This window comes from Emydura macquarii, unplaced genomic scaffold, assembly GCF_026122565.2.
Source record: "Emydura macquarii macquarii isolate MOO-44397 ecotype Brisbane River unplaced genomic scaffold, CSIRO-AGI_Emac_v2 contig_2292, whole genome shotgun sequence".
NCBI lineage: Eukaryota > Metazoa > Chordata > Testudines > Chelidae > Emydura > Emydura macquarii.
Window position 1 is genome coordinate 2,180,226 of NW_027132429.1, and position 23,407 is coordinate 2,203,632.

The 23,407-nt window shown below is 53.1% G+C and overlaps 1 protein-coding gene across 2 annotated transcripts in view; it reads left to right on the top strand.

Moving 5' to 3' along the window:
• CC2D1A (coiled-coil and C2 domain containing 1A) overlaps nucleotides 1-22,785 on the top strand; it is a 33,558-nt gene extending 10,773 nt beyond the window's left edge. The window contains exons 11-29 of one of the 2 annotated variants that reach the window (XM_067560592.1): nucleotides 817-889; nucleotides 1,329-1,468; nucleotides 2,092-2,227; nucleotides 3,232-3,404; nucleotides 4,347-4,469; nucleotides 5,148-5,206; nucleotides 6,557-6,673; nucleotides 7,414-7,487; nucleotides 9,589-9,647; nucleotides 9,734-9,785; nucleotides 10,838-10,937; nucleotides 12,238-12,328; nucleotides 13,029-13,160; nucleotides 13,783-13,838; nucleotides 16,729-16,795; nucleotides 17,871-17,997; nucleotides 18,631-18,707; nucleotides 19,098-19,145; nucleotides 19,578-22,785. In XM_067560592.1, the coding sequence (XP_067416693.1) occupies nucleotides 817-889; nucleotides 1,329-1,468; nucleotides 2,092-2,227; nucleotides 3,232-3,404; nucleotides 4,347-4,469; nucleotides 5,148-5,206; nucleotides 6,557-6,673; nucleotides 7,414-7,487; nucleotides 9,589-9,647; nucleotides 9,734-9,785; nucleotides 10,838-10,937; nucleotides 12,238-12,328; nucleotides 13,029-13,160; nucleotides 13,783-13,838; nucleotides 16,729-16,795; nucleotides 17,871-17,997; nucleotides 18,631-18,707; nucleotides 19,098-19,145; nucleotides 19,578-19,598 (1,725 nt within the window). In that variant the 3' untranslated portion in view covers nucleotides 19,599-22,785. Of the gene's footprint in view, nucleotides 1-816; nucleotides 890-1,328; nucleotides 1,469-2,091; nucleotides 2,228-3,231; nucleotides 3,405-4,346; nucleotides 4,470-5,147; nucleotides 5,207-6,556; nucleotides 6,674-7,413; nucleotides 7,488-9,588; nucleotides 9,648-9,733; nucleotides 9,786-10,837; nucleotides 10,938-12,237; nucleotides 12,329-13,028; nucleotides 13,161-13,782; nucleotides 13,839-14,277; nucleotides 16,603-16,728; nucleotides 16,796-17,870; nucleotides 17,998-18,630; nucleotides 18,708-19,097; nucleotides 19,146-19,577 lie in introns of those variants that run through there. The other variant, XM_067560593.1, reaches the window with a different exon arrangement.
• The last annotated feature ends 622 nt before the right edge of the window (nucleotides 22,786-23,407 follow it).

The window sequence follows — 23,407 nt, forward strand, 5'->3', positions numbered from 1 at the left end:
AACACTGGGTTGTTGTACATTTGGGTAACTACATACTGCCTTCCTAAGTCCCCTGCAGTTTCATTGGATCTGTGATACATCACTTCAAGTTGCATAAATGTTTATGTGCGCTGTTAAACAGCTGCCCCGTTCCACCCCCAGAGACTGCTGCATATCTGTGGTGGGTGAAAGATCCTTGTGCCTATCATCTTTATTTGTCAAGTCCATCAGTTTTGATAAGTATCTTCTTGAAGATTGAGCATTAAAGTCTGGTGCAAATTGCCAATATCTTGACAGGGAAATGGAGTGTTTAAAAAAACCTGGCCTTTTAGACCTAAGCGAAAGAATTCTGTTCTGCTATACAGCCCTAATGGTTGGAATCTAATCTGCCATTGTTGTGTAGTGTGGTGATGTGCATAATTCCAATGGACCTTGGAGTTAGCCAGGTCTCCTTTCTTATTCCAAGCTCAGTGCAGTAATGGGAGGAGACACCCCTAACTGATACCCTGTGATAAGATTTGTACTCAGTAAAAAGATTCTGAGACGCAAGCTGGTCGTCTCATTCTGATGAGTCAATGGAACACCCACCGCTATTGGTAGCTTGCATGTGAATTGCCTTGTTTCCTTCTGCTCCCCCATCTCTCTGTATCCAGCTGTTGCCTCTTGCCTTATATTTTCGTTCTGTGTCTATACAGTAGTTAGATCAACAGGATCCTGGCCCACGCCTGGGGCTCATAGGTGCTACCACAGCATGAATAATAACGGATACATCTTTCTTAGAAGGGCCTGCCTGTGAGGCACCATGGCAGAGGTTCTCAGTCTTGGTTTCTCTTTCAGCAATACCAGGAGGCCATCCGTGCTCACAAAGCAGGGAAAGCTGTAGATTTTGCTGAGCTGCCTGTTCCCCCAGGTATTTTCTGATTTTATTTTTGCTACCAGTGTAGAACAGTAGAGGGTGCTCTACGGTCAACGTTTTTTAAAGCTTCTCTATGCGTGAATTTCACTCTGGAATAGCAGCTCGGGAGACCTCGTTATTCACAGAACACACACAGCATTGGCAGCAGCAGGACAATGTGCCCCAGCCCTGCCCTGGAAGCTCCTTCCCCTTAGGAGCAAGAGGGAATTTCATTCTCCTTTCTGTGGTCATTGGCATTTCTTCTGAGACAGCCCCCTTCTTCCCTGCAGTTCGATTATCTAGTACTGTTCAGCCAGAGGGTTTGAATGGAATTCTCACATGGGTAGCTAGATGTGGAATCTTCCTAACTCTTTGGGGCTCAGGTAGGCAGCAGCTCTCTGCAGTAGTTTGATCAGTTTCGGTCCCCTCTTTAGAAGTGCCATCTCTTTGACAGGCTTCCCACCCATCCACGGCATGGAGGCTTCATCAGGAGACCAAAGCATCGTGGGAGTCTTGGAAACCGCTATGAAACTAGCCAATCAGGAAGACCGAGAGAATGCCGAGGAAGATGACAATGTGGGGGAGATGAAGAAGGTTAGGTTCTGCTAACCTGGGAACCTGATCCATTAGGTGCAAGATGGATCAGTTAAAACCAATGCTGAGCTGTATTCACTGATTATCAGGAGGGGACCAGTTCATACAGAACCCCATTCATTTGTGCGATGAAACCTTCCCTGTAGAAACTATACTGTGTGGGTGGTGAGGTGGGGGAATGTAATATAAACTCCAGAGATCAGGAAAACATCCCCTACTGATGCACAGCATTGCACATTGGGTTTTGAAGCATTTAGTGTTGGCCTGTCAGATACCAGAGTGGATAAACCATTCATGTGATCAAGTACAGCAGGCAAATGGGGGCAGGAGTTCTTACTGAGATTAGTCGCTGTGCAGCAGCTGATGCGTTAGGGGAATTACTGTCACACCTTTCTGACACTGCTTTCTTCGGGCTAGGCACATGCTGTATCTATGAAATACCGACCCTAATGTATACACTTAACTCAGGAAGGTCCATGCAGGGTATTAGAACGGAGTTTGGGTTGAATTTTATATTGCTGGCTAACGTGGGTTTTTTTTTTCTCTCAGCTGAGTGTAGAAGTGTCGCATTTTGTTGTTCTAAGAAAAATAGCTTCATGTGTTTTCCTGATTCTTAATTACAGCCTGGCCCCGGCCCTGGGCTGTCGAAGCCAGCCACCTTGCCCCAGCCCAAACTGCCATCACAGCAAGTTCCACGTGTGTCTTTGGGAAGTGCCCCTGCTGGGACTGGTAAATCAACCACAAAAGCCACCACGAAAGGTACTTGTGCTTTCCAGTTCACAGAATTGTTGTGTCTTTATCAAGACCGATGCTGTAGGAAGTGGTCAGGCTGCATTCAGTGCCGCACTGTGCTATAGGCTGATCTGCGGCACTGATGCCAATCCCTACTCCAGTTCTCTGGCTGGAGTGGGCACCTTGTCTGATTTGGTACCCGGGGTGTAGTTAGGCCAGGCCAGGATTTAGGGAGACCATGCACAATGACTCTAAGCAGCACAGGCAAGGAACCAGAGAGGAACCAGACTGTAGCGTGTGTCTGTATCCCACAGCCTCACTAAAGAACTGTTTGTATGTTTGCTACACCAAAGACCTGTCTCCTATAGCCAGAGGCACTATGGTGTAGCTGCCATTGCAGGCAGAGCTGTTGTCAGAATGTAGGATGTTGTTGCCTCTTGACTGCTGAACTGCAGGCGATCTGGCTCATATAGTGAAGCCCACATTTTTCTCAAACTCATTCCATTGCTCCTTGTTTCTCATCCCATCCTAAACAATTCCCTTCCATGCTGTTTACATGCCTTTGGTACACAAGACTAGAATCTCTTCCTCTCCTCCTTTCTATTGCCACGTTAGCCATCACTTAGCCAAGCGTTGCCTGTTTTCTGCTAAGCCAATTCTTCCGCTTCCTCTAATCTCTATTGCCTTTCTCTGAACTTCTAGTTTTGCTATCCTTTATTGGTAGTCAGGCAGCCTAGCAACAGAGAGTGTTTCAGGTTTGACTGCACCAAAGCCATCTGACATTTGTCCTTTGCAAAGGGTGTCGTCAGCCACTGAGGTCTCATTCGTGAGCGAGTTCCCCAGAGTGATTACTAACAACCTACACCACATGTGCCCAGTTTGAAGCTACAGACTGGGCCCTGGGAGGTGACAGGTTTGGTATTTTGAATACTCTAACACTCCCAGCTTCCCTTTCCAGCTCAGACTACCCTTAGCATGAGGTCCTGATGGCCACCCCGGTGGTGATAACCTGTTTCTCTTCCTCCCGGCAGCCCAACAGCAGCTGGCTTTCCTGGAGGGCAGGAAGAAACAACTGATGCAGGCAGCCCTTCGAGCCAAACAGAAGAACGACATTGAGGGAGCGAAGCTGTTCCTGCGTCAGGCCAAGGGCCTTGACCCCATGATTGAGGCATCCCAGGGCGGGCTTCCTGTTGACATAACCAAAGTAAGGAGAGCCCTGCGGTGCATTTCATTTGAGACCAATCCACGGCATGAGAAATATTGGTCTCTTACCACTCAGTCATTAAGGATTACTGGCTTTTTCAAAAGCCCAGAAGTCCTGGATAATTCCATTTTGCCTCTCTCAATTCCCAGTGGATTTATTATGGTATCTTTTATTCCCTCTCCTGCCATGTTGTGCATCATTGCTGTGTGCTAGTTAGACAGCTGATGCTTCCCACCCCAGAAGTGGCTGCATTTCAGTGAGGGGCATTGTGATCCTCACATACAGTGTTTGTCACTGTTAAAGTTTGTAAAGATCATTGGGGATCCTGTGTAACAAAAGGATGAATGGATACATTACTACTTACATTGTAATAATGAGCTGTCTCTAAAAATAGCCACTATATGAATATTCATAGCTATGTGTTTCACCTGAATTCTGGAGTATTGAATGCAAAGGGTCCTTCTCTTGAATATCACTGAAGCTGTGTTACGTACTGAACATTTGAACACCCTGCCCCCAACACTTGATTTCGGAGTGCTGATCTCTCTGCCTGAATCGGAATAGCTGTCTAATGATTAGAATGGGAACGAGCTGTCAAGTCTCCTGGATTCTATTCCAGGCTATAAGAGGGGAGGTGGGGTCTAGTGCTTAGAGCAGGAGACTGGGAGTCAGCGGTCCTTGGTTCTATTCCTGGTTCTGGTACTGACTCATTGTGGGACATTGGAAATAGAGATGCAAAATGGGGATAATATCTGCTTTCTAGGGGCTGTGGGGCTTGATTGGATAATGAAGAAGTGTTTTGAGCTCCTCAGATGGACGATGTGGTACAGCCTGGGTATCTTACTCTTTACTCCAGGATTTAGGTTTGCAGATGGTTCTGCATAGGTGAAAATCTCTTCTCTTGCAGCAGCAGGTCAGTGTCAATCCTCGTGTCTGTTTCAGGTGCCCCAAGCCCCCGTGAACAAGGAGGATTTCATGCTCATTCAGCGTCGTGGGGTCAACATCTCCCCAGAGGCAGCCAACCAGTACATGGAGTTCATGAAGCTGATGAAGCAGCAGCATGAGGTAGAAGATGCAGGGGGAGGTTGGTTAGGAAGACAGTGCTCTGCTGGGCTTTCGGAGACTTAAACTCAGCTGGGACAGGAGTCACAGGGGAGTGGACTCCTCCAGGATGGGAGCTTTCATTCCTTAAGTAACGTTTCCTGCCCCTCTTCCTTCAGGGGGAGATTCTGCCAGCTGTCATCCTGGCTGTGTTAGGATCACCCCTTCTGCTGTGTCTTAAGTAAAACTTGCTTTGCCTCTTCTGGAGTCAGAAAATTTGTGGGATTTGAGTGGGTCACAGCAAGAAAACATGGGTCTGTTGGGTCCCAGATTGAGAACCGCTGATCCACCACATTACACAGGGCGCTGTTGGAGACTCCAGTTTCGTTAAGCAGACTTGTATTGGTGTACTGTGCATTGGGAGGAACGCGATCCTGATGCTAGTTTACTGGTTGGATTGTAAAGGCCTGTATGAGGGAGAAAAAATAACAGAATCCCAAGCTTCTCGATCCACCATTGCCTCATTGTGTGACTTTCCTCTTTCTGTCTCAGTGGCTTCATCTGTAAGTGTGGATGAGAATATCTCTGCCACAGAAGGTTGTATCCGTGCATGTTTGTAAAGTGCTGCAGACCCTTGGATGGAAGGTACTAGAGGAGGGCAGAATGTTGTAACTTTCTTTCTCTCATGTGTTTTTGACCCAGATGTGTATGAATTACTCCAAGCAGTTCACTCACCTAGGGAACATTGCCGAAACAACCAAGTAAGTATGTCTGCAGGAGTGATTTCTGTCCCCTTTTCCCCTAATGCTCCCTTCCTTGCATTGGCTGTACGCACCAAGAGACTTGCAGAATTGCCTATGGTGTCCTCCCCTGTTGTTTCCATTAGGGAAATTGTGCATTTCCTTTCCGAAACGTGGTTGTGTTGTGTTTCTGCCAATTTCTATCATGCTGGGGGCTGTGCTGGATGTTCTGCCTTTCAGATGAGATGCTAAGAAATGTTTCTGACTGCTCAGGGGTTAACAGTCCCATGGCATTTTTCCCAACCCCAGTGTCCTGGCTAAATTCCAACATGGGTCATTCCATACTGCCTGCCTAAAATTCCTGGCAGTTTCATTTGGGGCACAGGACACCATTTTGCAATGTGGGTGTGCTCTGTTGAAGAGCTGCTGTTTCTACTCCAGAGGTGGCTGCATTTCAGTGGTGGGTGAAGTACTTAAAAGCATTGCAACTCCTGAAGCATTTGGATGAAGGGTGATACGTTAAATATATGAAGTGTCTGTAGTGATAATATTAAATGGGGAGCCCCATGTCTCCGGTTACTCTCTCCATCCTAGAAGGTGCTTTTACTAAATTCAGCAAGCTATCGTCCACTCCCCACCCTGAGTCGAAGCTAGGACTGCAGATTAAGATCACCGGGGCCCAAATGGGTCTAGTTTGCTCCGTATCTGTTGACTCATGGTTGAAGTCGTGAGATGGGAACTGGTTCAATGGGTCAAGCACATAGAGGTGCCTTCAACAAGGACAGAGGCCAAGAATACCAGATAATGTGTAATGTGCACGATATGTGTTACAAAATAAAGCCATTGTGGTGTTTTTTAGTGTCACTCGTGAAGTTTTCAGGCTATGGATTAGAGTTGAATCAGTAGAAGCAGAGAGAAATTGAGGGTACCTCCACACTGTAATCCTGAGCTGTGACTGCTGCAGCTCCCACAGACATACCCATGCTACCTTTGAGAACAGCCCCATTCAGGACCCTGGGTATGCACTCAGACAACTAGCCTGGGTTAGCCACCTGTGCTGCTGCAGCTGAACGCTATTGTTCGAGCTAGCTTTGATCTAGTGAGGCAGACAGGAGCAGCAGTCACGCCTTCTGCTGGTGGTGGAGACATTCTCAAGCCCACAGACGAGAAGGGGAGGTCATAGGCCATCTCCTGCAAGCCATAGGGAGATGGAAAGTGGATGATGCAGGAATTCTTTTCCAGACAGCAGGTGCTGTAGAGGTGAAGGTTCTTGCGCTGGCCTGAGAGCAGAGCACAGAATAACTTGGGGCATCTACAAAAGAATCTCCATAAGAGTAAATTCCCAGCTCATTTTAGCCCTTCCCGCTCCAGGTTTGAGAAGATGGCAGAGGATTGCAAGAACAACATGGAAATCTTGAAGCAAGCCCATGCCAAAGGCTTCCCACTGCCTAGGTACCACTATGAGCAGAGGACCTTCAGTGTGGTCAAGTAAGTTCATTTGCTGCCAGTTGTTTCATGCCTCCTTTCATTCCAGCCCTTACTGCAGGGTGGGAGAAAGTAGCCAAGACCTCTCCAGTGCTGCTATGTCTGGCCCTCCACTGGGGCAGCTTCCCTTGGCCTTGCTTTCGGGGGAGTCCCTCCATACACGGATGTGTACATGTTCACCTCTGCCTCCCGAGAGATCTGGGAGGCCGCCCCCCTCGCTCCCCCCCGGCACTCTTTTCTCAGGAACTGAATAACTGTTCTGAGTTCTTTCATGGTGTGGTATGTGGATCAGGTAGAGATGAGGCAGTAGGCGGAGTGGATAGGGCTGTTGTGTTTCACCCATGGGTAACCCTATGTGCCGTCTTGTGGCCATACTATACAGTCAAGTAAATACAATATGTGTTAAAACAGAGATCTATACAGCCCATCCGCAAAATGGGAATAATTCCCTTTTAAAAATGCACCACCGTCCATCTAAGGATGGCGAAGTATGTGCAATGTTTCACGATTTGTGTGAAAAGGTTGTCCTGGCAGATGCGTATTTTACTGGTATAGTTGAGACATACCTGGGCTGGTCTGCAACATTCAAGAGCTGGAAGTGTTTGCCTACAGCACTTGTAAGGGGCACTGCAGAGCATACCATCCCCCCACCCCCCTGCTCCCGGCCCCAACTCACTACTTGGCTGGCTGGCGCAGGTAGGAATTATCTGATGTTTAACCTTCACTCTGCCTTATTCTTGAAGGATCTTTCCTGAGCTGAACAGCAATGATATGGTTCTTACGATAGTGAAAGGGATCAACCTCCCAGCTCCTCCAGGTAAAACGGTAATCGGCTCTTATTAGCAAAGAAGAAGGGTGAAGGGGAAGGGTCTTATTACTGCTATGCGAAATAACCTCCACTCAGCATCTCTATTTCTGCCTTTGCTCTACAGTGAGAATAATCCGTTCTGCTAACATGGTCAGATTGTAGCAGTTTAAGCGCCCCAGGCACTGTGACTGCTGTCGAGTGGGGTATCAACCAAAGGCGGTGGCCTGGGTGCCGTGTTAACAAGGAGCGTTGTCTTACAATGTTGTGGGTGGAGTGGGATGTTGCTCCAGCTCTTGGACAGCTATGCAAAGCACCCATTTTCAGCTGTTTTTTTAATTACCTTCTGTGAAGTGCCCCAGAGACTGCTGGGCAGAGCGCCAGCAGTAATCACTGGTGGCTGTTTTCCCGGCCGTTCTCGTATGCGATTCCCTTGTGGACTGGTAGGCACATCGATAACCATGCGTCTGAAACACTGTTATGCAGAGCTGTCCGAGTAAACAGAAGAATCCCATTGGGGGTGGGGCTCTGATGATTAGAACATGGTACTAAATGTCAGGAAAAATTAGTTCTATCCCAGACTCTGCCACTGATTGATTGTGTGACCTGGGGCAAATTATTTAGCTTCTGTGTCTCAGTTTCCCAATGTGTAAAATAGGGATTATACCACCTACCTCTTGGGGAAGGGGACTGTGAGACTTAATTTATTAATTGGAGTGTTGTGGTAGCTGTGTTGGTCCCAGGATATTAGAGAGACAAGGTGGGTGAGATAATATTGTTTATTGGATCAAGTTCTGTTGGAGAGAGAGACAACCTTTCGTGCTTACACAGCCATCTTGTCTGTGTAAGTCCCTATATTTTCAGCCTCAGTTGGAAATAACCCTCTCCTGCAGTAACTCTATTCGTCTAGGTACTTATGGCCTCCATCACCCTAATGTCTGAGTGTCTCACAGATGCTATTAATTATTACAACATCCCATTGAGGTAGAACGGTATTCCTGTCCCTGTTTTACATATGGGGAACTGAGGCACCCAGAGGTTAAGTGACTTGCACAAGGTCACACAGAAAGTCTGTGGCAGAGCCACAAACTGAAGCCGTTTCTCCTGAGGTCCAGTCCTTAACCTGAACCAACTCTCTTCAGCCAGATTAATTTTTAGTTAAAAATATCCAGTCATTAGCCTTGGAGGAGCAAAGCCAAACATTATGAGAGTAACAGACAAAAATAACACAAAATATGATGACATAGCAAGAGCTGGCGATCAGGTGGGTGTGGTAACTGTTTGAACATGTGGGAAGAACTGAGCAGAATGCGAGAATGCACAGATCCAGGATGTATTCTAGACCATCTCAGAGTGAAAGCATTAGAGCTGGTCGGAAAATGTGTTTGTTTTTTTCCCAACAGAAAACTTATTTTTTAAGGGAAAATTTGAAAACTGCAAAATTTCTATTAGGAAATGCTGCTGCAGTGCCTTATGGGAGTTGTAGTTTGGATGCCTCGTGCTTTCATTCTCCTATAGACTGGACTTCCTGGTTCACGCGCATCTGCAATGATGCACCACTGTCTCCCCAGTTGGAGAAGGGAATCAGTGCATCCTCGGCGTCCCTGGCTGTGGTGCATCATGGGAGATGTAGTCCAGCCAGGGAGCTCAGCTAGTAGAGGAGAATGGGGGGGGGGAGACATCTGAACTAGAGCTCCCATGGGGCGGGGCGGCAGATTATCCAAATAGGAATACTTCGGATTTGGGGGTTTTTGAAGAAAAAACAAAACTTTCTGTGGAAATTGGACACTTGTGAAAAATATTATTTAATCGAAACCCCACTTTTCCATCACAAAACAGTTTTGGCAGTTTTCAGCTCGCCCTAGAAGAAGGATTTGTCTTCCACGTAGATCAGCACTTCCGGTCTTAAACAACCACGTCAGCTATCCCTGGCGTCGCCAGTAAAAATTAATCTGCCCTTTAGTTTAAAAACTCTCTCCCCTAGGTAGGTAGCTTCAGGGGAGATTGTTTGCTCCAGTGATCCTAGCAAAGCCTTGCATTTTTATCTCATCTGTTTCATATCAGGTCTTCTCCTTTAAGATATAAACGGGGTGGGTTTTTTTTGTATTTTAAGGTGTGCCTCCCAATGACCTGGATGCCTTCGTGCGCTTCGAGTTTCCCTACCCCAATGCGGTGAGTTACGGCCGCTGCTCAGCGGTATTCCCAGGCTTCGTGTGGGAAGACTCAGTTCTCATCCTCTCTTGTGTCTTGTGTTGTAGGAGGAAGCTCAAAAAGATAAGACCAATGTGATCAAAAACACAGATTCGCCCGGTAGGTTCCCATCTGGGCTTATGGGCATGCATGTTGCGTGAGTTTGTTTGTGTTGGGAGGAGGGTTCCCTTGTGTTAGCCTTTCATTTCTGGAGACTAGAGATCAGGCCTTAAGGTGATCTGCATGTGGAATGAACCCACGTGACAAACACCCCATGTGCAATTTGGCAGTCCCTGCTCAGGAGAGTTGCAGAACTGGAATAGAAATGGATGGTGCAGGTCAAGACTGATTCAGCAGTGAAGCACTTGGGTACTGTGGGGATCCTGGGTAAACAGGAGGCAGCTTTGCAGATGCACATCAACGGGGAGACTCGGGGCTGGGAGAGCAAAGGGTGCAGGTCGGGATTAAGAGACACTAGCTAAAGTGTGCGTGAAGAGCTCATGGGCTGGACTCATGGGGCGGCTGGCAGGTTGGGATTGGGAAGCATCAGCAGAGCTGGGGGGCAGGGCCTAGGACTGGCATGGCCGGGTGGGTGGGTGTTAAAGGGACAAGATTTCACTCTGGTGGCAGGGCTGCGTGGGCAAGCACTCCACAGTGTATGCCCTTCGGTGCATTGCTGGGTCTGTTTTTAGTCCCTCTCCTGTCAGCAGCACAGTTTCCCCTCGCCTGACATGGAAACTCATTCTGTGAAATGAGCTCTGTTTGAGGTCAAAAGACCGGGAGGGTGTGATCTCCAGTGGTGCCTCAAGGTCTTACTTCCCAAGACTCTGAGGCGATGTCTGTAGCGGCTTAAGCAGGGGACTGGGAACCAGGACTCCTGGGTTCTGATCCCAGCGCTGCTGCTGATTCTGTGATAGCGTGGGGGCAGGTCACTTCGCCACAGTTTGCTTTTCTCCATCTTTAAAATGGAGCAGGTGGAGCGGGTTGTTCTAAGGCATAACTGACTGCAAAGTGCATTGAGATCCCAGGGCGAAAATCATTCCAACTGTGCAAAGTGTTTACTGCTAGTCTTATTCCTGGCTCCCGTCTTGCCCAGGGACGCAGCCGACGGCTCTTCCCTGACTGTGCAATCCTCCTACCAATACCATGATTTGCTGTCGTTCCCTTGGCAGAATTCAGAGAGCAGTTCAAGCTATATATTAACCGGGGCCACCGAGGGCTCAAGCGAGTCTTTCAGACCAAAGGCATCAAGTTTGAGGTTGTCCACAAAGGGTGAGTGAGATGCGAGGCTGGGGGGACGGGAGGGCAGGTTTAAATGTCATCGGCAGAAGCTAGAGAGAGCTTCCTTACGACACTCTTGATATTTCCTGGGGCTGTAAACTCATGAATATCGGGGGCAGGCAGAGAGTCCATGGCAGCATTCAAAGGTGAAATAAACAAAGGCTCTTAGACATCACCGCCGCCTATTAACAGCTTCACTGCTGCTCCTCCGCCTGCAGCGCTGCTGCCTGCAGTCGGTCCTCTGCTGAAATCAACACCCGCAGTGCTGTGGGATGGATGAAGTGTGCACATCTCGGGGTACCTGATGTGCTGGGCAGTATATTGCATAGCCAAGGAACAGCGCCTACTCTCTGCCCGGCTGGCGAGTGCTCCGGGCTGCCACGCAGAGAGCGGGGCTCGTTCCTGGCTTGTTTCCCGCCCCTGTATCGGAAGCACCGCAGAGGTAGCGTGCTTGGTCTCTAGGGAGTGGGGAGGAGAACGTTTTATCATGTAGGGTATCTATGAGTCCACCGGGACCGTGGGTGTGTGCTCCAGTGACTAGCCCGTGCTGAGGCCTGCGCTACCCCGTTCACTAGCGTTGTTATCCGTGCTGGCTAGATTAAAGCTAGCCCTGGGGTATGCCTATCTATGCTACAGTCACATCCTTCCTTGCAGCACGGACATGCCCAGAATGGCACCCCTCCCTAGGCAACTTGAGAAGCAGCCGTGACTTTATGGTCCTCTGGAGCGGGTTTGATGAATTGCCAGGGCTCTGACAAGCGTGGCAGAGAGGAGGGGAGATGTGAGAGTCTAGGAAACCTCTATTCTAGTTGCCTGCGTGAATCATTGACACTGGAGCATAGGAAACTGTCCCTGGAGGCGTAGGACTGAACGGAAAGGAGCAGCTGCTGCTAGAGGAGGAATATAGGGTGTCCTCCGTACATCAGTTCCCTGGTGCTGCTCCTCCTGTCCGCAGCAGGGGGGAAGCAGAGCACAGCTGGCACACAGGGGACACAGAGACGGAACCTCCCCCCAAAAGCTGAAACCCTTCTCTTGAGGGTTGGATGTGTGGGGGCAGTGCTGGGGTCGGTCACTGTGGGAACGGGTTGGAGTGGCAGGGTGGGTGGGGGCCTTTGGCCCATTAGTCACTTTGGAGAATTTGATTCCCACTTTGGGGACGTTGCGGGGACAAACAGGTCCTCGGAGGAGCTGGAATTGGATGCGCTGGGCTGAGGGACTGAAGAGGATTTTGATTGAATGTTGTCATTATCCCCTTCCCCCTTCTCCACCCCCCCCAAAAAAAATCTCCCAGGGGGCTGTTCAAGACAGATCGTGTTGTGGGGACAGCACAGCTGAAACTGGAGGCACTGGAGACGACGTGTGAGCTTCGGGAGATTGTCGAGGTAAGGAACAGTGGTGGGTTCCCCTCCTTTCTTTAAGCACCAGCTACCTATAAATCCCACCTCCTTCAGTCCCAGGCCCAGAGCTTCCTCCAGGCCAGAGTAGCTGAGGTTGGAAAGGAGCAAACAGCAGGGCAGGGTAGGGGCTAGACATTATTACCAGCTGCTCTAAACTTCCTGGCCAATGTCAGACTGCTTCTGTTACTGAGGATCGTATTGATCATAGCCAAACCCCGACCATTTCCGGCTGCAGTCAGCACCTCCCCTGCTGTACAGTGGGTAGTCAATCTCTGGAGCTTACTGCTGTAGGAGCAAAGGCAGACGCTGTGTCTGGATGTGGTTTTTTTTAGTGGCCTGGATAATTGACCGGTACTAGAGATAATTATGCTAAAATGAGGATAATCCAATCTCATGCTTCAGGGCAGATGTGTGCAAGGTCAGGAAGGAATCCAGTCCCTTTTGGTGTGCAGTGTTTCAGTGTCGGCCCAGGTGCCAGTTATGGGCTTGAGCCTTTGTCTGAAGCCTCTGCTGGAGAGAGGATACGGGTTAGATGACCCAGGGAGGCAGAATGCTAGACTAGATATGTCTGGAGATGGGATATTGGACTAGAGACACCATTGTTTTGTTTTGCTTTGGCCTCTTCTTGGTTTTTACTGTTTTTTCCCCTCACCCACATCTCTGCTTCATTCTTTTCCATGTCTAGCTCCTGGATGGCCGCCGGCCCACAGGGGGGAAGTTGGAAGTGATTGTGCGTCTAAGGGAGCCTCTGAGTTCTCAGCAGCTGGAGACGACAACAGAGAAATGGCTAGTTATCGACCCTCAGACCATGCCAGTGGTAAGGGCCAGCAGTCTTGATGGGGCTCTGGGCTCCAGGCTCCCTGTGACCTAGGCAGGATGATTCAGGGACTGACTGGCAAAGCCTCCTGAATGTTAAGTGAGTCGGATCTGGCTCTGCAGAGATTTTGCCTTTGTCCCAGGCCCCTGGAGAACCGCCACCAATCAGAGGAGGCAGCTTCCATCTGGGTGTTGGCGTGAGGGAGGGAATGTAAATCATTCTCAGACAGAAGCGGTCACGTCTCCCCCTCACCTGCAAAGCTTCAGTGCGCGCCAGGCTCTGAACAGCTGGGACTCGACCAAAAAGAAAAATTGCCTGAGGAGCATGTGCAACAGTCTGCCTTGGGTCCCCCATGTGAGCTGTGGTGATGCCCGTGGGGAGTTTGCTTAAACAGCCCTTTTCCCTTCTAACAGAGAGGCAGCACCGTCCAGTGCACAGGGCTTTGTCCTGGGGAAATTCTGTTTCCAGCTATGACACTGGCTTGTGTGAGGCTGGACAAGTCATTTCCTGTCTTGTTGCCTCAGTTTCCCCATCTGTTAAATGAGGTCCCAGCTGCCTGTAAAGCACTTTCAGAACCGTGGGTGTGCTGTGACTTATTAAAAACTTCCGCCTTTTCTTTCAGGTTGCTATTCCCAAGCCGAAACCAACCATCGGCCCAGTAAGGGACGTAGGCAACAGGTAGGTTCCACTCACGTTGGCTTGGCTTAGCTGCGTTGCTTGGGTTTTCTTCTGTGCGCTAAGGAAGCTGTCAGGATTTGTCTGCATAAATATCCTTTCCCTCTCCCCCCCTCCTTCTGGGGGAAAAGTTCCTGCCTGTCTAATGTATGGGATTGCAACCACCCTGCCCCTCTCCCATATTCGTGCATGGAAAGGGGGCTCCCAGCTCGATCCTGGATACATGGGAAGGGGATCCTGGCAGTGCCGGCTGAGACGCACTCTGAGGTGGCAGTGTGCTGTGTGTAGATAGTGTGGGCTGTACGGCCCTGTCTGGGGAGTCCTATCAGGTTCTCTGAATGGGACGAGTGAGTCTGTGCAGGCCCTGCTGAGATCAGGGCGCAGCCTCTGTCTGGCAGTTGCTGTTTATGGTTTCTTGTCTCTGTCTTTAATTTCCTTTCAGAACGTCCATCTGCTCACTGCTCTAGCAAGGCCGGCTCTGCCTGGATCCTCCTCCTCCTCCTCCTCCTCTTCCTGCTCTCGGGCCCTGGACGTTCTTACGTGGAACGCGTTTCGCTCCTGCTGGCCCTGGAAGAGCCATAGCTTAGAGTGACTAGCGCATTTAGGGCCCCTGATATTCCAGGAGTCTGTTTCAGTGTAATCCAGGCATATGCTCTCCCCTTGGCTGGCGTTTTACAGACCCTGTTCCGCACTTTGTTCTCCTGCCGCCTCTCCCCAGTGGGGAGAGGTGAGGTGTGCGCCTGCGGAGGGGACAGAGAAGAGGTAGGAAGTGGTGTGGTGTGTGCGGAGCAGCGTGGTGGCCTAGAACAGCTCCTCAGGGAGCGCGGATGTGAAGGAGCTGGGGGCAGAGGTGGAATGCGGGGGCGTGGGGATAGCGGCAGTGTGTTTTACTAGGATGGGGGCAGGGAGGGAGAAGGATGACAGAGAAGTGGTGAAGAACAGAAGCTCCAGGAGGAGGAGAAAGGCCAAGTAGAGAGTCAGGAGAGGAGCAAGAAATAAGGTAGGACTCTGAGCTGGAGAGAATAAAATTAAAAGGAACTGGGGAGGGCAGGCAGGGGCTAGCAAATACAGTGTAGGCAAATGAAGGGTCCCAGCAGTCTGTGTCCCAGGTTTAGGATCTGGACTGGGGAGAGCAGGTGGTCCGTGGGGGGAAGGGACAGCAGTTCCCTATCTCCCATCCCTGCCTGGGTCCCTGATTCCCCATGATGGAGGTTCAGTTCTGAAAGTATCTGGTCAGCCTGAGTGCAGCAGGGGACGCTCTGAAAGGAAATGACAAGGATAGGACGTGTGTGAGTGTGTGTGCGTGCGTACGTGAGCTCGTGTTTGTGCAGTTGTAAAAAGAATGTTTCCATGGGACAAACTAATCCGTCCCCAGCAAAAGGTTTGCCTTCGTTTGTACCAGAGGGAGGCGACAGGGAGATCGTTCATTACAAGGGGAAACTGAGGCACAATAGAGGAAAGGTGACTTGCTCAAGGTCATGTGGTGAGTTAGTGGCACAGCTGGGAATAACTTCCCGCCCCTCCCCGGAGTCCTGACTCCCAGTCCCATGCTCTAACCACTACAGCCATGCTCACTCCATCTTCATGCAGCGGGATTTGTGTGGCAGCAAGGATCACTTTCCTGCTTTGCCTTCCACTCCAGAGACGCTCCAGCTCCTCGGGTGTTGTCAGAGTTTGGGGCCCTTCCTTCAGTCTGATGAATGTTCCCTCTGTGCACTGGACCGACCCACTTTGGCAAAGACGGTTCAGGCGTGCAGGCCATGACAGTCCGAGGAGCGCAGATTCTCTAGGTGCCTACAGCCCATCAGTCGCTGTGTTGTATGGCAGGGCTGTGAAGTGAGAGGTCGCTGGAGTCCGACAAGTGGGAATCTGATGGAAACACGACACTGGGCTCCTGTTTGATGAGTTCTGGTAGACCACGGTGCAGCCAAAGGCTGCTGAAACACACCGGGTCTAGTTACTATCCCCTCCGGTCTCCTAAGCTGTTTGTTCAAAAGGTTTTTATGCTCACATGCAGCGTGAGGCTTCTCTGAAGGCTGTGCTGTTCTCCAGTCTGCATGTGGCCGAGGGACTGGGTCCCTGGAATCCTAGGGTCTTGTCACAGCTTTGGAACAGGAGTGGAGTCGAGTGGTTTGAGCTGGGAGGGCGGGGTTGGGCGTCAGGCTCCCCGAGTGTTGTAATCCTGGCTCTTGCTGTGGTGTTGGACAAATCACTTCCCCCTCTCTGCCTGCGTCTGTTCCCTCTGCCTGATACAGTGCGACTGTACTTGACCTCCGCACCCCGCCCCGTTCCTTCGCATCTTTCCTGTCAGCACCACTTTGAGAGCCCAAGTGCCTGTCTCGTGACAGCTGCCTCGGCAGCCCTCCCACCTTCGCTAATGCGATGTCTCGCAAGGCAAAACGATTGAACTGGGAACTGGCGCTACTGGCAAATGTCAGGGGAGTTCATTGCTGGGCCGGGGTGGTCGTCTGGAAGGAGACTCACCAGGGAAGCCCGTGAGCGTTAGCAGCCAGACATTCCGCGCCCGGGCTGCGAAGTCAGCCAGGGGGCGGGTTCAGGTCACAGCAGCGTGGTTGCTGTCCTGTTCAAGGGGCTGACTTGCTTTGGGGGAGCAGCTCTGGGCAGAAGTTGGGCAGTTTGGTGGGGCAAAGCTTCCTCAGGCCACGTGGATCTCAGGAGGGTAAAGCCCTGGGGTCCCTCCTGCACTGGCGCGGTCTTGATTCCCATGGCGTTCTGTCCTCTCGGAGTCAGAGCTCGTCCCCGCTGGGGAAGTCAGATCGAGGGGAAGTTGTATCTGCTTCCTGGCCCCCCGGGGTGCTCTGTAGGTATCTCCAGGGAACGGAATTCCACCCCGTTCCAGGTGTAACCAAAGCGAATGTTTCTGTTTCTCCAGCAAACCCATCCACACCCTGCACAGCTTGAACGTGTTGGCCTTTGACAAGGAGAAGCTGGAAAAGAAGGTGCGTGAAACCCAGATTCTCCTGCCCCAGGCGGAGGGGGCCTCAAATAGAACTACATGGGGAAAGGGCGAGGCTCTTCCGCAGCTGCTTGGCTATGCCAGGGGGGAACCGGGTGATCTGGAGGCAGAGCTAGAAACAGGAGTCCTGACTCCAAGGTGCCTGCCTGGACGTTGCTTCCGCCTCCCATCAGGACGAGGAGGCAGCTGACGCTGTGGTTTTTGGCATGTTCTCTGGGCTCGGTGAGGCCCCAGAGCTGAGGGGGGTTTGAATCCCCGGGGTTCTCTAATGCCTGCGTGTGTTTAGGGTTACACTCTGCTGGGGGTCGGACCCAGAAGCCTGGACTGCGATGGGCTTTGGATCAGGCCCAGCACAGTAGCGCTGCGGGGCTGCCTCTGCCCGGGCGGACCTGATGTGCCCGTTGCAGCAGCTGGCTTCACCTTGCCCATCGAACACCTGTTCAAACCACCTCCTGCCCTGACTGCGGGTCTTTGGGCAGGTCCCTCCAGACAGTGTCTAGCTGCTCTCTCTGCTGCGTGGGGTCCTCACTGACCCTGTTCCCAGTGGGGGGCTCCTGATGAACCGGAATGTGAAATAATCTTGAGTTCCAGACCCCACCTTGCCCAGGGACCTCCGGGGGCAGCCCAGCTGCTTACAGTTCGCAGGCTCCCTGCTTGATGGGACTTGGGTTGCTTTGTGCATGGCGATGGCTCTTCCCACACGGTCACAAGGGTTCAAGGTCACGGGAGAGGCGGGGTCACGGATCATGTCCCCTTCTAGGGGACATGGTAAAGGGTTAGAGGACACAGGACGGAGTCCTGCCCTCCACTGGTGATCTGTGCGCTGGCCGCTTGGAGGATGGCCATGTGAGCATTTCCCCCTGCGAGTGCCTCGCTTCCTTGGGCTAGTGGTTTGGGTCCTGGCTGCTTTTCCTGAGCTGATCCCTCCCCAGCCCCTGCTCCTTGCTACCTGCGCTGATTCTCGCACACAGCTTGGAATGATTTGACACACATCAGGGCTTGGTTGGCTCCTCTGTGTTCGCCTGGGAAGCCAACAGGCCTTCTGGTTTTGCGGGCAGGTGTCGGCGTACAGACAGGCTCACAGACCGCTTCCCAACGAGCTAGTGGAACAGTACCAGGACATCACCCAGCAGAGCCAGTGGCTGAAATCCCAGCTGCAGCACGGGGGCCCTGCGTTCAGGAAAGGTAAGTGTGACCCTGCGACCGGAGCTCGTTTTGGGGGGCGCAGCCCACCACAGTGCTTGTGAGAGGTGTCAGGGCTATATCCTGGCTTCTGCCCCAGGACGGGGGGACTGCACTGACATTGTAAGCCTCCCGCCTACCCCCAGCTAACCTCCGAACTGAGGGTGAGACGGGAGTTCAGTCATGGCCTCTTCCTCTCTGAAAGGGACTGGGCAGGGACCAGCGATTTGTCACATCTGTGCTAGTTCCTAAGCCGTGTCCCTGTAGCGCTTTAAGGAACCCCCCTGCTCTTTTCAGCCCTAATTCCTGTGCTTGACTGGGCCTGTTAATCTCCGTCACTCACACCGGGCGGCCCTCGGGCGGTGCCAAGAGCAGAGGTCCCTAAACCACAGAGTGTGGGCTAGGCCCAGGTGCTGGGGCTCTTGTTTTAACTGCTGAATGGCACTGAAAGCAACGGAACAGACGGGCGTTCTTGCCGCTACGCCCGTGTGAGCAGCTGCCCCAGACACCGTTCTGCAGTTGGGGAGGGGGGATGCCCTGGAGACGATCGACACCCAGCTGCGTTCCCCACCACGGAAAGGTCTGAAGAGCCCCTGCCCAGAGAGGCTCGACTGAATCGAAGCTTCCTCCCCCCAGAGTACTTGACGCAGCTGGAGAGGTTCCTGCATTTCTACACCGAGTCGGCGCGGCGGCTCGGGCACGAGGGCAATCGGGTGAGGAAACCACTTTACCACTCGGCTCCCTGCCGGGAAGCCGGGCCAGGAGCCGAATGTTGGTCTGTGATTGGGTGTGGCGGGACAGGGCGGGCATTTCGATTCGCACGAGCCCTTTCCACTCCTGAGAAATAAGACGAGGCAACTGGAATCTGTGCCTCTCCGAGGCTGCGGGGCCGGTGCCTGGCGGCGTGCGCTTGCTGCGGCCCGCTCGGCCCATTCTGTGGGGGGATGGTTGGAAGCCAGCCAGACTCTTGTCCCAGGCCCATCACTGCCGTATCTGAGCAGCTGTGCCGCTACGCGACCTGCTGTAAAGCAGCCCAGCTGTCCGACATGGCCTGGCCCCCGCCGCCGGGGAGACTGACAGCCTGATCTTGTGTTGGTTGACAGGACGCTGCCAAGGAAGCCCTGTACAAGCGCAATCTTGTGGAGAGTGAGGTAAGCGTCCCCCAGCAGCGGAGCGGGGTCAAAGTGCATTCGGCCAGGCGTCCTCAGCTTAGTCCAAGAGCAGGCCCAGCTTCCCACATCTCAGCCCTGCCTCGGGGGGGCCCCTGGCAGCTGGAAGGGACCTCCTTCTCCGCAGCCCTTTCAGCCCTCAGCCTCCCTGCCCAGGCTGTCTTGGAGGGGGCCGATGAGCGAGAGGGGGACGGTGCTTCGGAGACCGTTCATTAGATGAAACGGTGGCCCCGGTGCAGTGGATTTCCCCAGCCCGTCAGGCCTGGAAGCTCCAAAGCTGTTCTGCAGTCCCAGGAGCGCAGGGGTCCCCAGTGCAAACTTTAGTTCCCTCCAGCCAATCTGCTAGGGTTTCCGTAGCCCCGCCCCGCCCCGCCGGCTGGCACTCCAAAACCCACCTGTGTCTTTCTCTTCCAGCTTCAGAAGTTCCGCAGATGAAGCCCTTGGTGTTTTGAAGGCCTGGGGCAGGCCCCCCGCCATCTATACACTGCACTGCTCACCTGGGGGAGAAGCTAGGCAGACACTAACGGGGGGTGTGGAGTTCCTTTCTGCCATGGGCTGGGATATACTTGAAGGGGCTGGAGAAGCCCTGAAATTGACCTTGCATCCTCTGCTAGTGTAGGAGTGGTGGGAGGAGTGAACTCAGACCCCGACCTCACCCCCCCTAAAATCCCCATCCCTGACCCCCAGGTGTGTGTGACCCAGCAGGCAGAAGAGCCAGACAATCATGCGACAATCACTTTGTCCCTTTCTTCACCAAGCAGCGCGGATGCTAGAGCCCACCCCGCTCCTGGCCCCCGGCTCTGCTGGCCACCTGCTAAAAGGCTGGGACGAGAGCACTTTATTTACTAGGCCGAACACCAGGGTGTGTCTCTACCAGGGCTGGGCCTGTGCTAGGGCAGTAACCTGTGCTAGTTGGATGCTGACCACGGGTCCCGCCTCCCTTTAACCGGCTCAGCACAGAGCTGCTAGGATGGCCGAGGTGTGTGACTCCTCCTTCCTGCAGGCCTGTGATATATCCTGCTGTTCTCAGCACTGTCGGGCGGAGGCCTAGGGGTGTCTGTGGCCAACATACCCTCTTCTCAGCCACAGGTCCCTGTCCTAGGACAGACCAGACCTAGTGCAAAGGGAAACCTTTCCTAAACCTCCTACCCCGTCCCTCAGAGCCCACTCTGACACCACGGCGCGGACCCTGCGCTACAGTGCTGCGGGGGGGGCGAGAGAAACGCCCTGCGTGTTGCGGGGCAGCGGTGCTGGCTGAAGCAGGGTCCGGAACGGCCAGACATGAAGCAGTGAGCCTCGCTGTCTCTGCGACTCTCCCCCTGGTAAAGTGCAATCCATGCTGTCCTTTCGGCACTGCTTTACGAGGGCTTTTGTGCTGCACGGGATCATGGGGCAGGCAAAGGCCACGAGCTGTGAGCGCTGCCCTGTGCCCCCTTCCCCCGCCCCAAAGGGTAAGAGGCCCGGGGGCATTTATTTGATGCTCAGCTAATCCAAGCCCCAATGCTGTTCCTGGGGAATGCGTTCCCTGCCTGCAGCAGCATCGCCCGGGGACAGCTCCGGCTCCACCAGCGCCTGTGCGCGTCACAGGGCCAGCGCTGTGCGTGCGCAGGCTAGCGCATGTCCGCTGACGTCCCCCGCCCCCCTGGGGCAGCAGCGGTTCTTCCAGCCCATCAGGGCGGTGGGGTAGGGAGGGGCGGTGTGAGCAGAAACCCTTTCCACAGCGCAGAGGAATTGTCTCTGCCCCCTCGCCCCCCCCAGCAGGGTGAGAGCCAGGGCAAAGCAGCATACCGAAGCCGGCAGGTGGGGCAGGGAGCTGCGTTAAGTCAGAGCAGGGACGGACGCGGTGAAGGTGGCGCTGCCTTTGGATCCGGTGGGCTCCAGGCAAAGGGAGCACAGGTTCCTGCCATCTCTCCCCGGCCATCCCCTGCCAAGGCCGGAACAATCACAGGGAGGGAAAGGTGCCTGCATGTGGGATCAGAGCAGCTGCCCCCCACGTCCTGACCTGGCCACAGTGTACATAGCGACTAGGAATTCAGCACCTGGCCTGAACTAATGACACTAAAGAGGTTTCCCTTGCCCCGCATGGCTCATGGGGACCCTCTCCCCACCCGATTTGCACTCTGCTCATAGCCCAGCACGCACGGAGGGGGTCTCCGCCTTTCCGAGGCTTCCCCCACGAATGCACTTTGCACGTACCCCTCCCCCAGGGAGCGTAGGCCCCAGTGCTCACGCTGATTTGTTCAGGCCTGGCAGGCCTGGGGAGGGGGGTGTTTTCGCAGACGGACAGCCCCGCGCAGAGCTGCTGCTTTAAGGAGGCTGTGACGAGGGACGTGGGGAACAGGGTTTACCTGATCCAGCCCAAGGGGCTGAAGGGCAGCTAAGGTCCCCCTCACCCTGCCTTTCCCATTAGAACCCCTTACTTGCTAGTGGTGGCCAGCGAGGGGCTTGCAGGTAAAGCCCCTCTCTGGCTGCCTGGCCCCCCTCTGCCGCCCATCCCTGCCATTGGGCTAGAGCCGCAGGGGTGCATGCACCCAGGGCGGGTTTTCTCTCTCTACGGCCGGAGGGGGACTGGCTCCAGTGAACTATCGGCAGCTTCTCAGTAGAGAGATGTTCAGCAGCTTCCGGGCATCCTTGTGACCCTGGCTGGACAGGGCTCGGGGGGGCCCTGGCTGTGAGTGGTTGATTTAGAAACCCCATGCTCGCAGGGAGGTTGCAGGTGGGGGCTATTAAAGGTACCTCTAGCTTAGCGATGCCGAAGGAGGAGACTGCAGCTCCCCCCCACCCCCTCGGGAGCAAGAGGGGAGAGCTGGCAGTGTTAGTTGTGTGTGAGAGAGAAAAGGGAGCTCCTCTTCCTTTCCTCAGAGCTTTTGAGAGCGGAGGGCAATAGCGGAATGAATCCCCCTTACCCACAGACCCAACCCCAGAGCTGCGATTTCCCCCTCCAGCTCCCTCCTTCCTGCCTGGCCCAGCTGTGGCTGCCAGGCTGGAGGCTCTTCCTTGCATGCCTGGCATTGACAGCAGCATGAAACTGACAGGGGGCTCAGCCCCACTGAGCTACCGGGGGGGCTGCAACCCCAGGAGGTGAAAGGACCAAGCTTAGACTGATCCAAATTCCCCCTCCCTCCCCAAAGTGACTAAATTCCTTTAATGCCTGTAAATAACCTCATTTGTTAACCAAATTCAAAGAGCTGCTGCTGGTGTTGGATGAATTGACTAGCTCCCTCCCTCCCCCCTTTTAAACCAAATTTTAAAACTTTCTGTCTCTGGCCCAAGAGAAATCTTGTGTGAGGGTAAATTGTGGTTAACTTTCTAAACGTTTACTGACCCTCCGTGTCGGATTTCACAAGCCAGTGAAGCAGAGCGTGTTGCTGGGTCTGGTTTTACATGCTGTAAGTGCCTGTCTCCAGGAGGTGTCTGTCTGTCCGGAGGATCCGAAAGTGAATGTAAAAACAGAGGTGCTGGACCTGACAGCGTTCTGGTTTTATTTTGTGCTTAGATAGCCCACAAATATATATGGAGTTTTTAAGACAAATCTTTTTTCTACCAAAAAACAAAACAAAACCCACCTCTACCCCAACCTGAAATCCTTTAACAACTAACCATTAAACCTCTCTGAAACCTCTCCAGTCCCGGGGCCGTGTATTTCCTTAATGCCAGCTTCCCCCCCAGGGGAACAGGAGCAGCACACGCATTGTGCTGAACTCCTGTCAGAACTGTGCTTCCACCCGTCTCTGTACGCAGCCTTCATTTAACTTACATAAATATTCTGCCCCCTTGCACTAGCTGTGGCCGGGGGGGGGGGGGTGGGGTGGGGGTGGGGGGGGGGTGTGGTGGTTCTGTTCGCTGCTTGATGGTGCGAATGAGGGGGCTGGAGCTGTGTGTCTAGCAAACTGCTATAATTATACGCTACGCAGAAGCCAGTGTGGGTGAAAAGCCCTGGAGAGGGGAGTCCTACCCCCAGAACAGCTCTGCAATGCTCCCTTTCGTGGGGCATCACACAGACCCCACGGGTCAAGTCCAGTCTCCAACAAAGGAGCTAATTATTAATGGGCTTCCTGCCCCCACCCTCCAAGTAATGGACTGAGATCTACCCTGCCTGTTGCGCACACGGGCTGCCAGGCGGTTCTGTGTGGTCAATACCAACTTGAGCCGTCTTCAGGCTGGTAACCTAGAAGCCTCAGGCGTGACTGGTCCCAAGGGGGAGATCTGAACACAGCCTGGAGAGGGCCCCAGGCTCTGCCTAG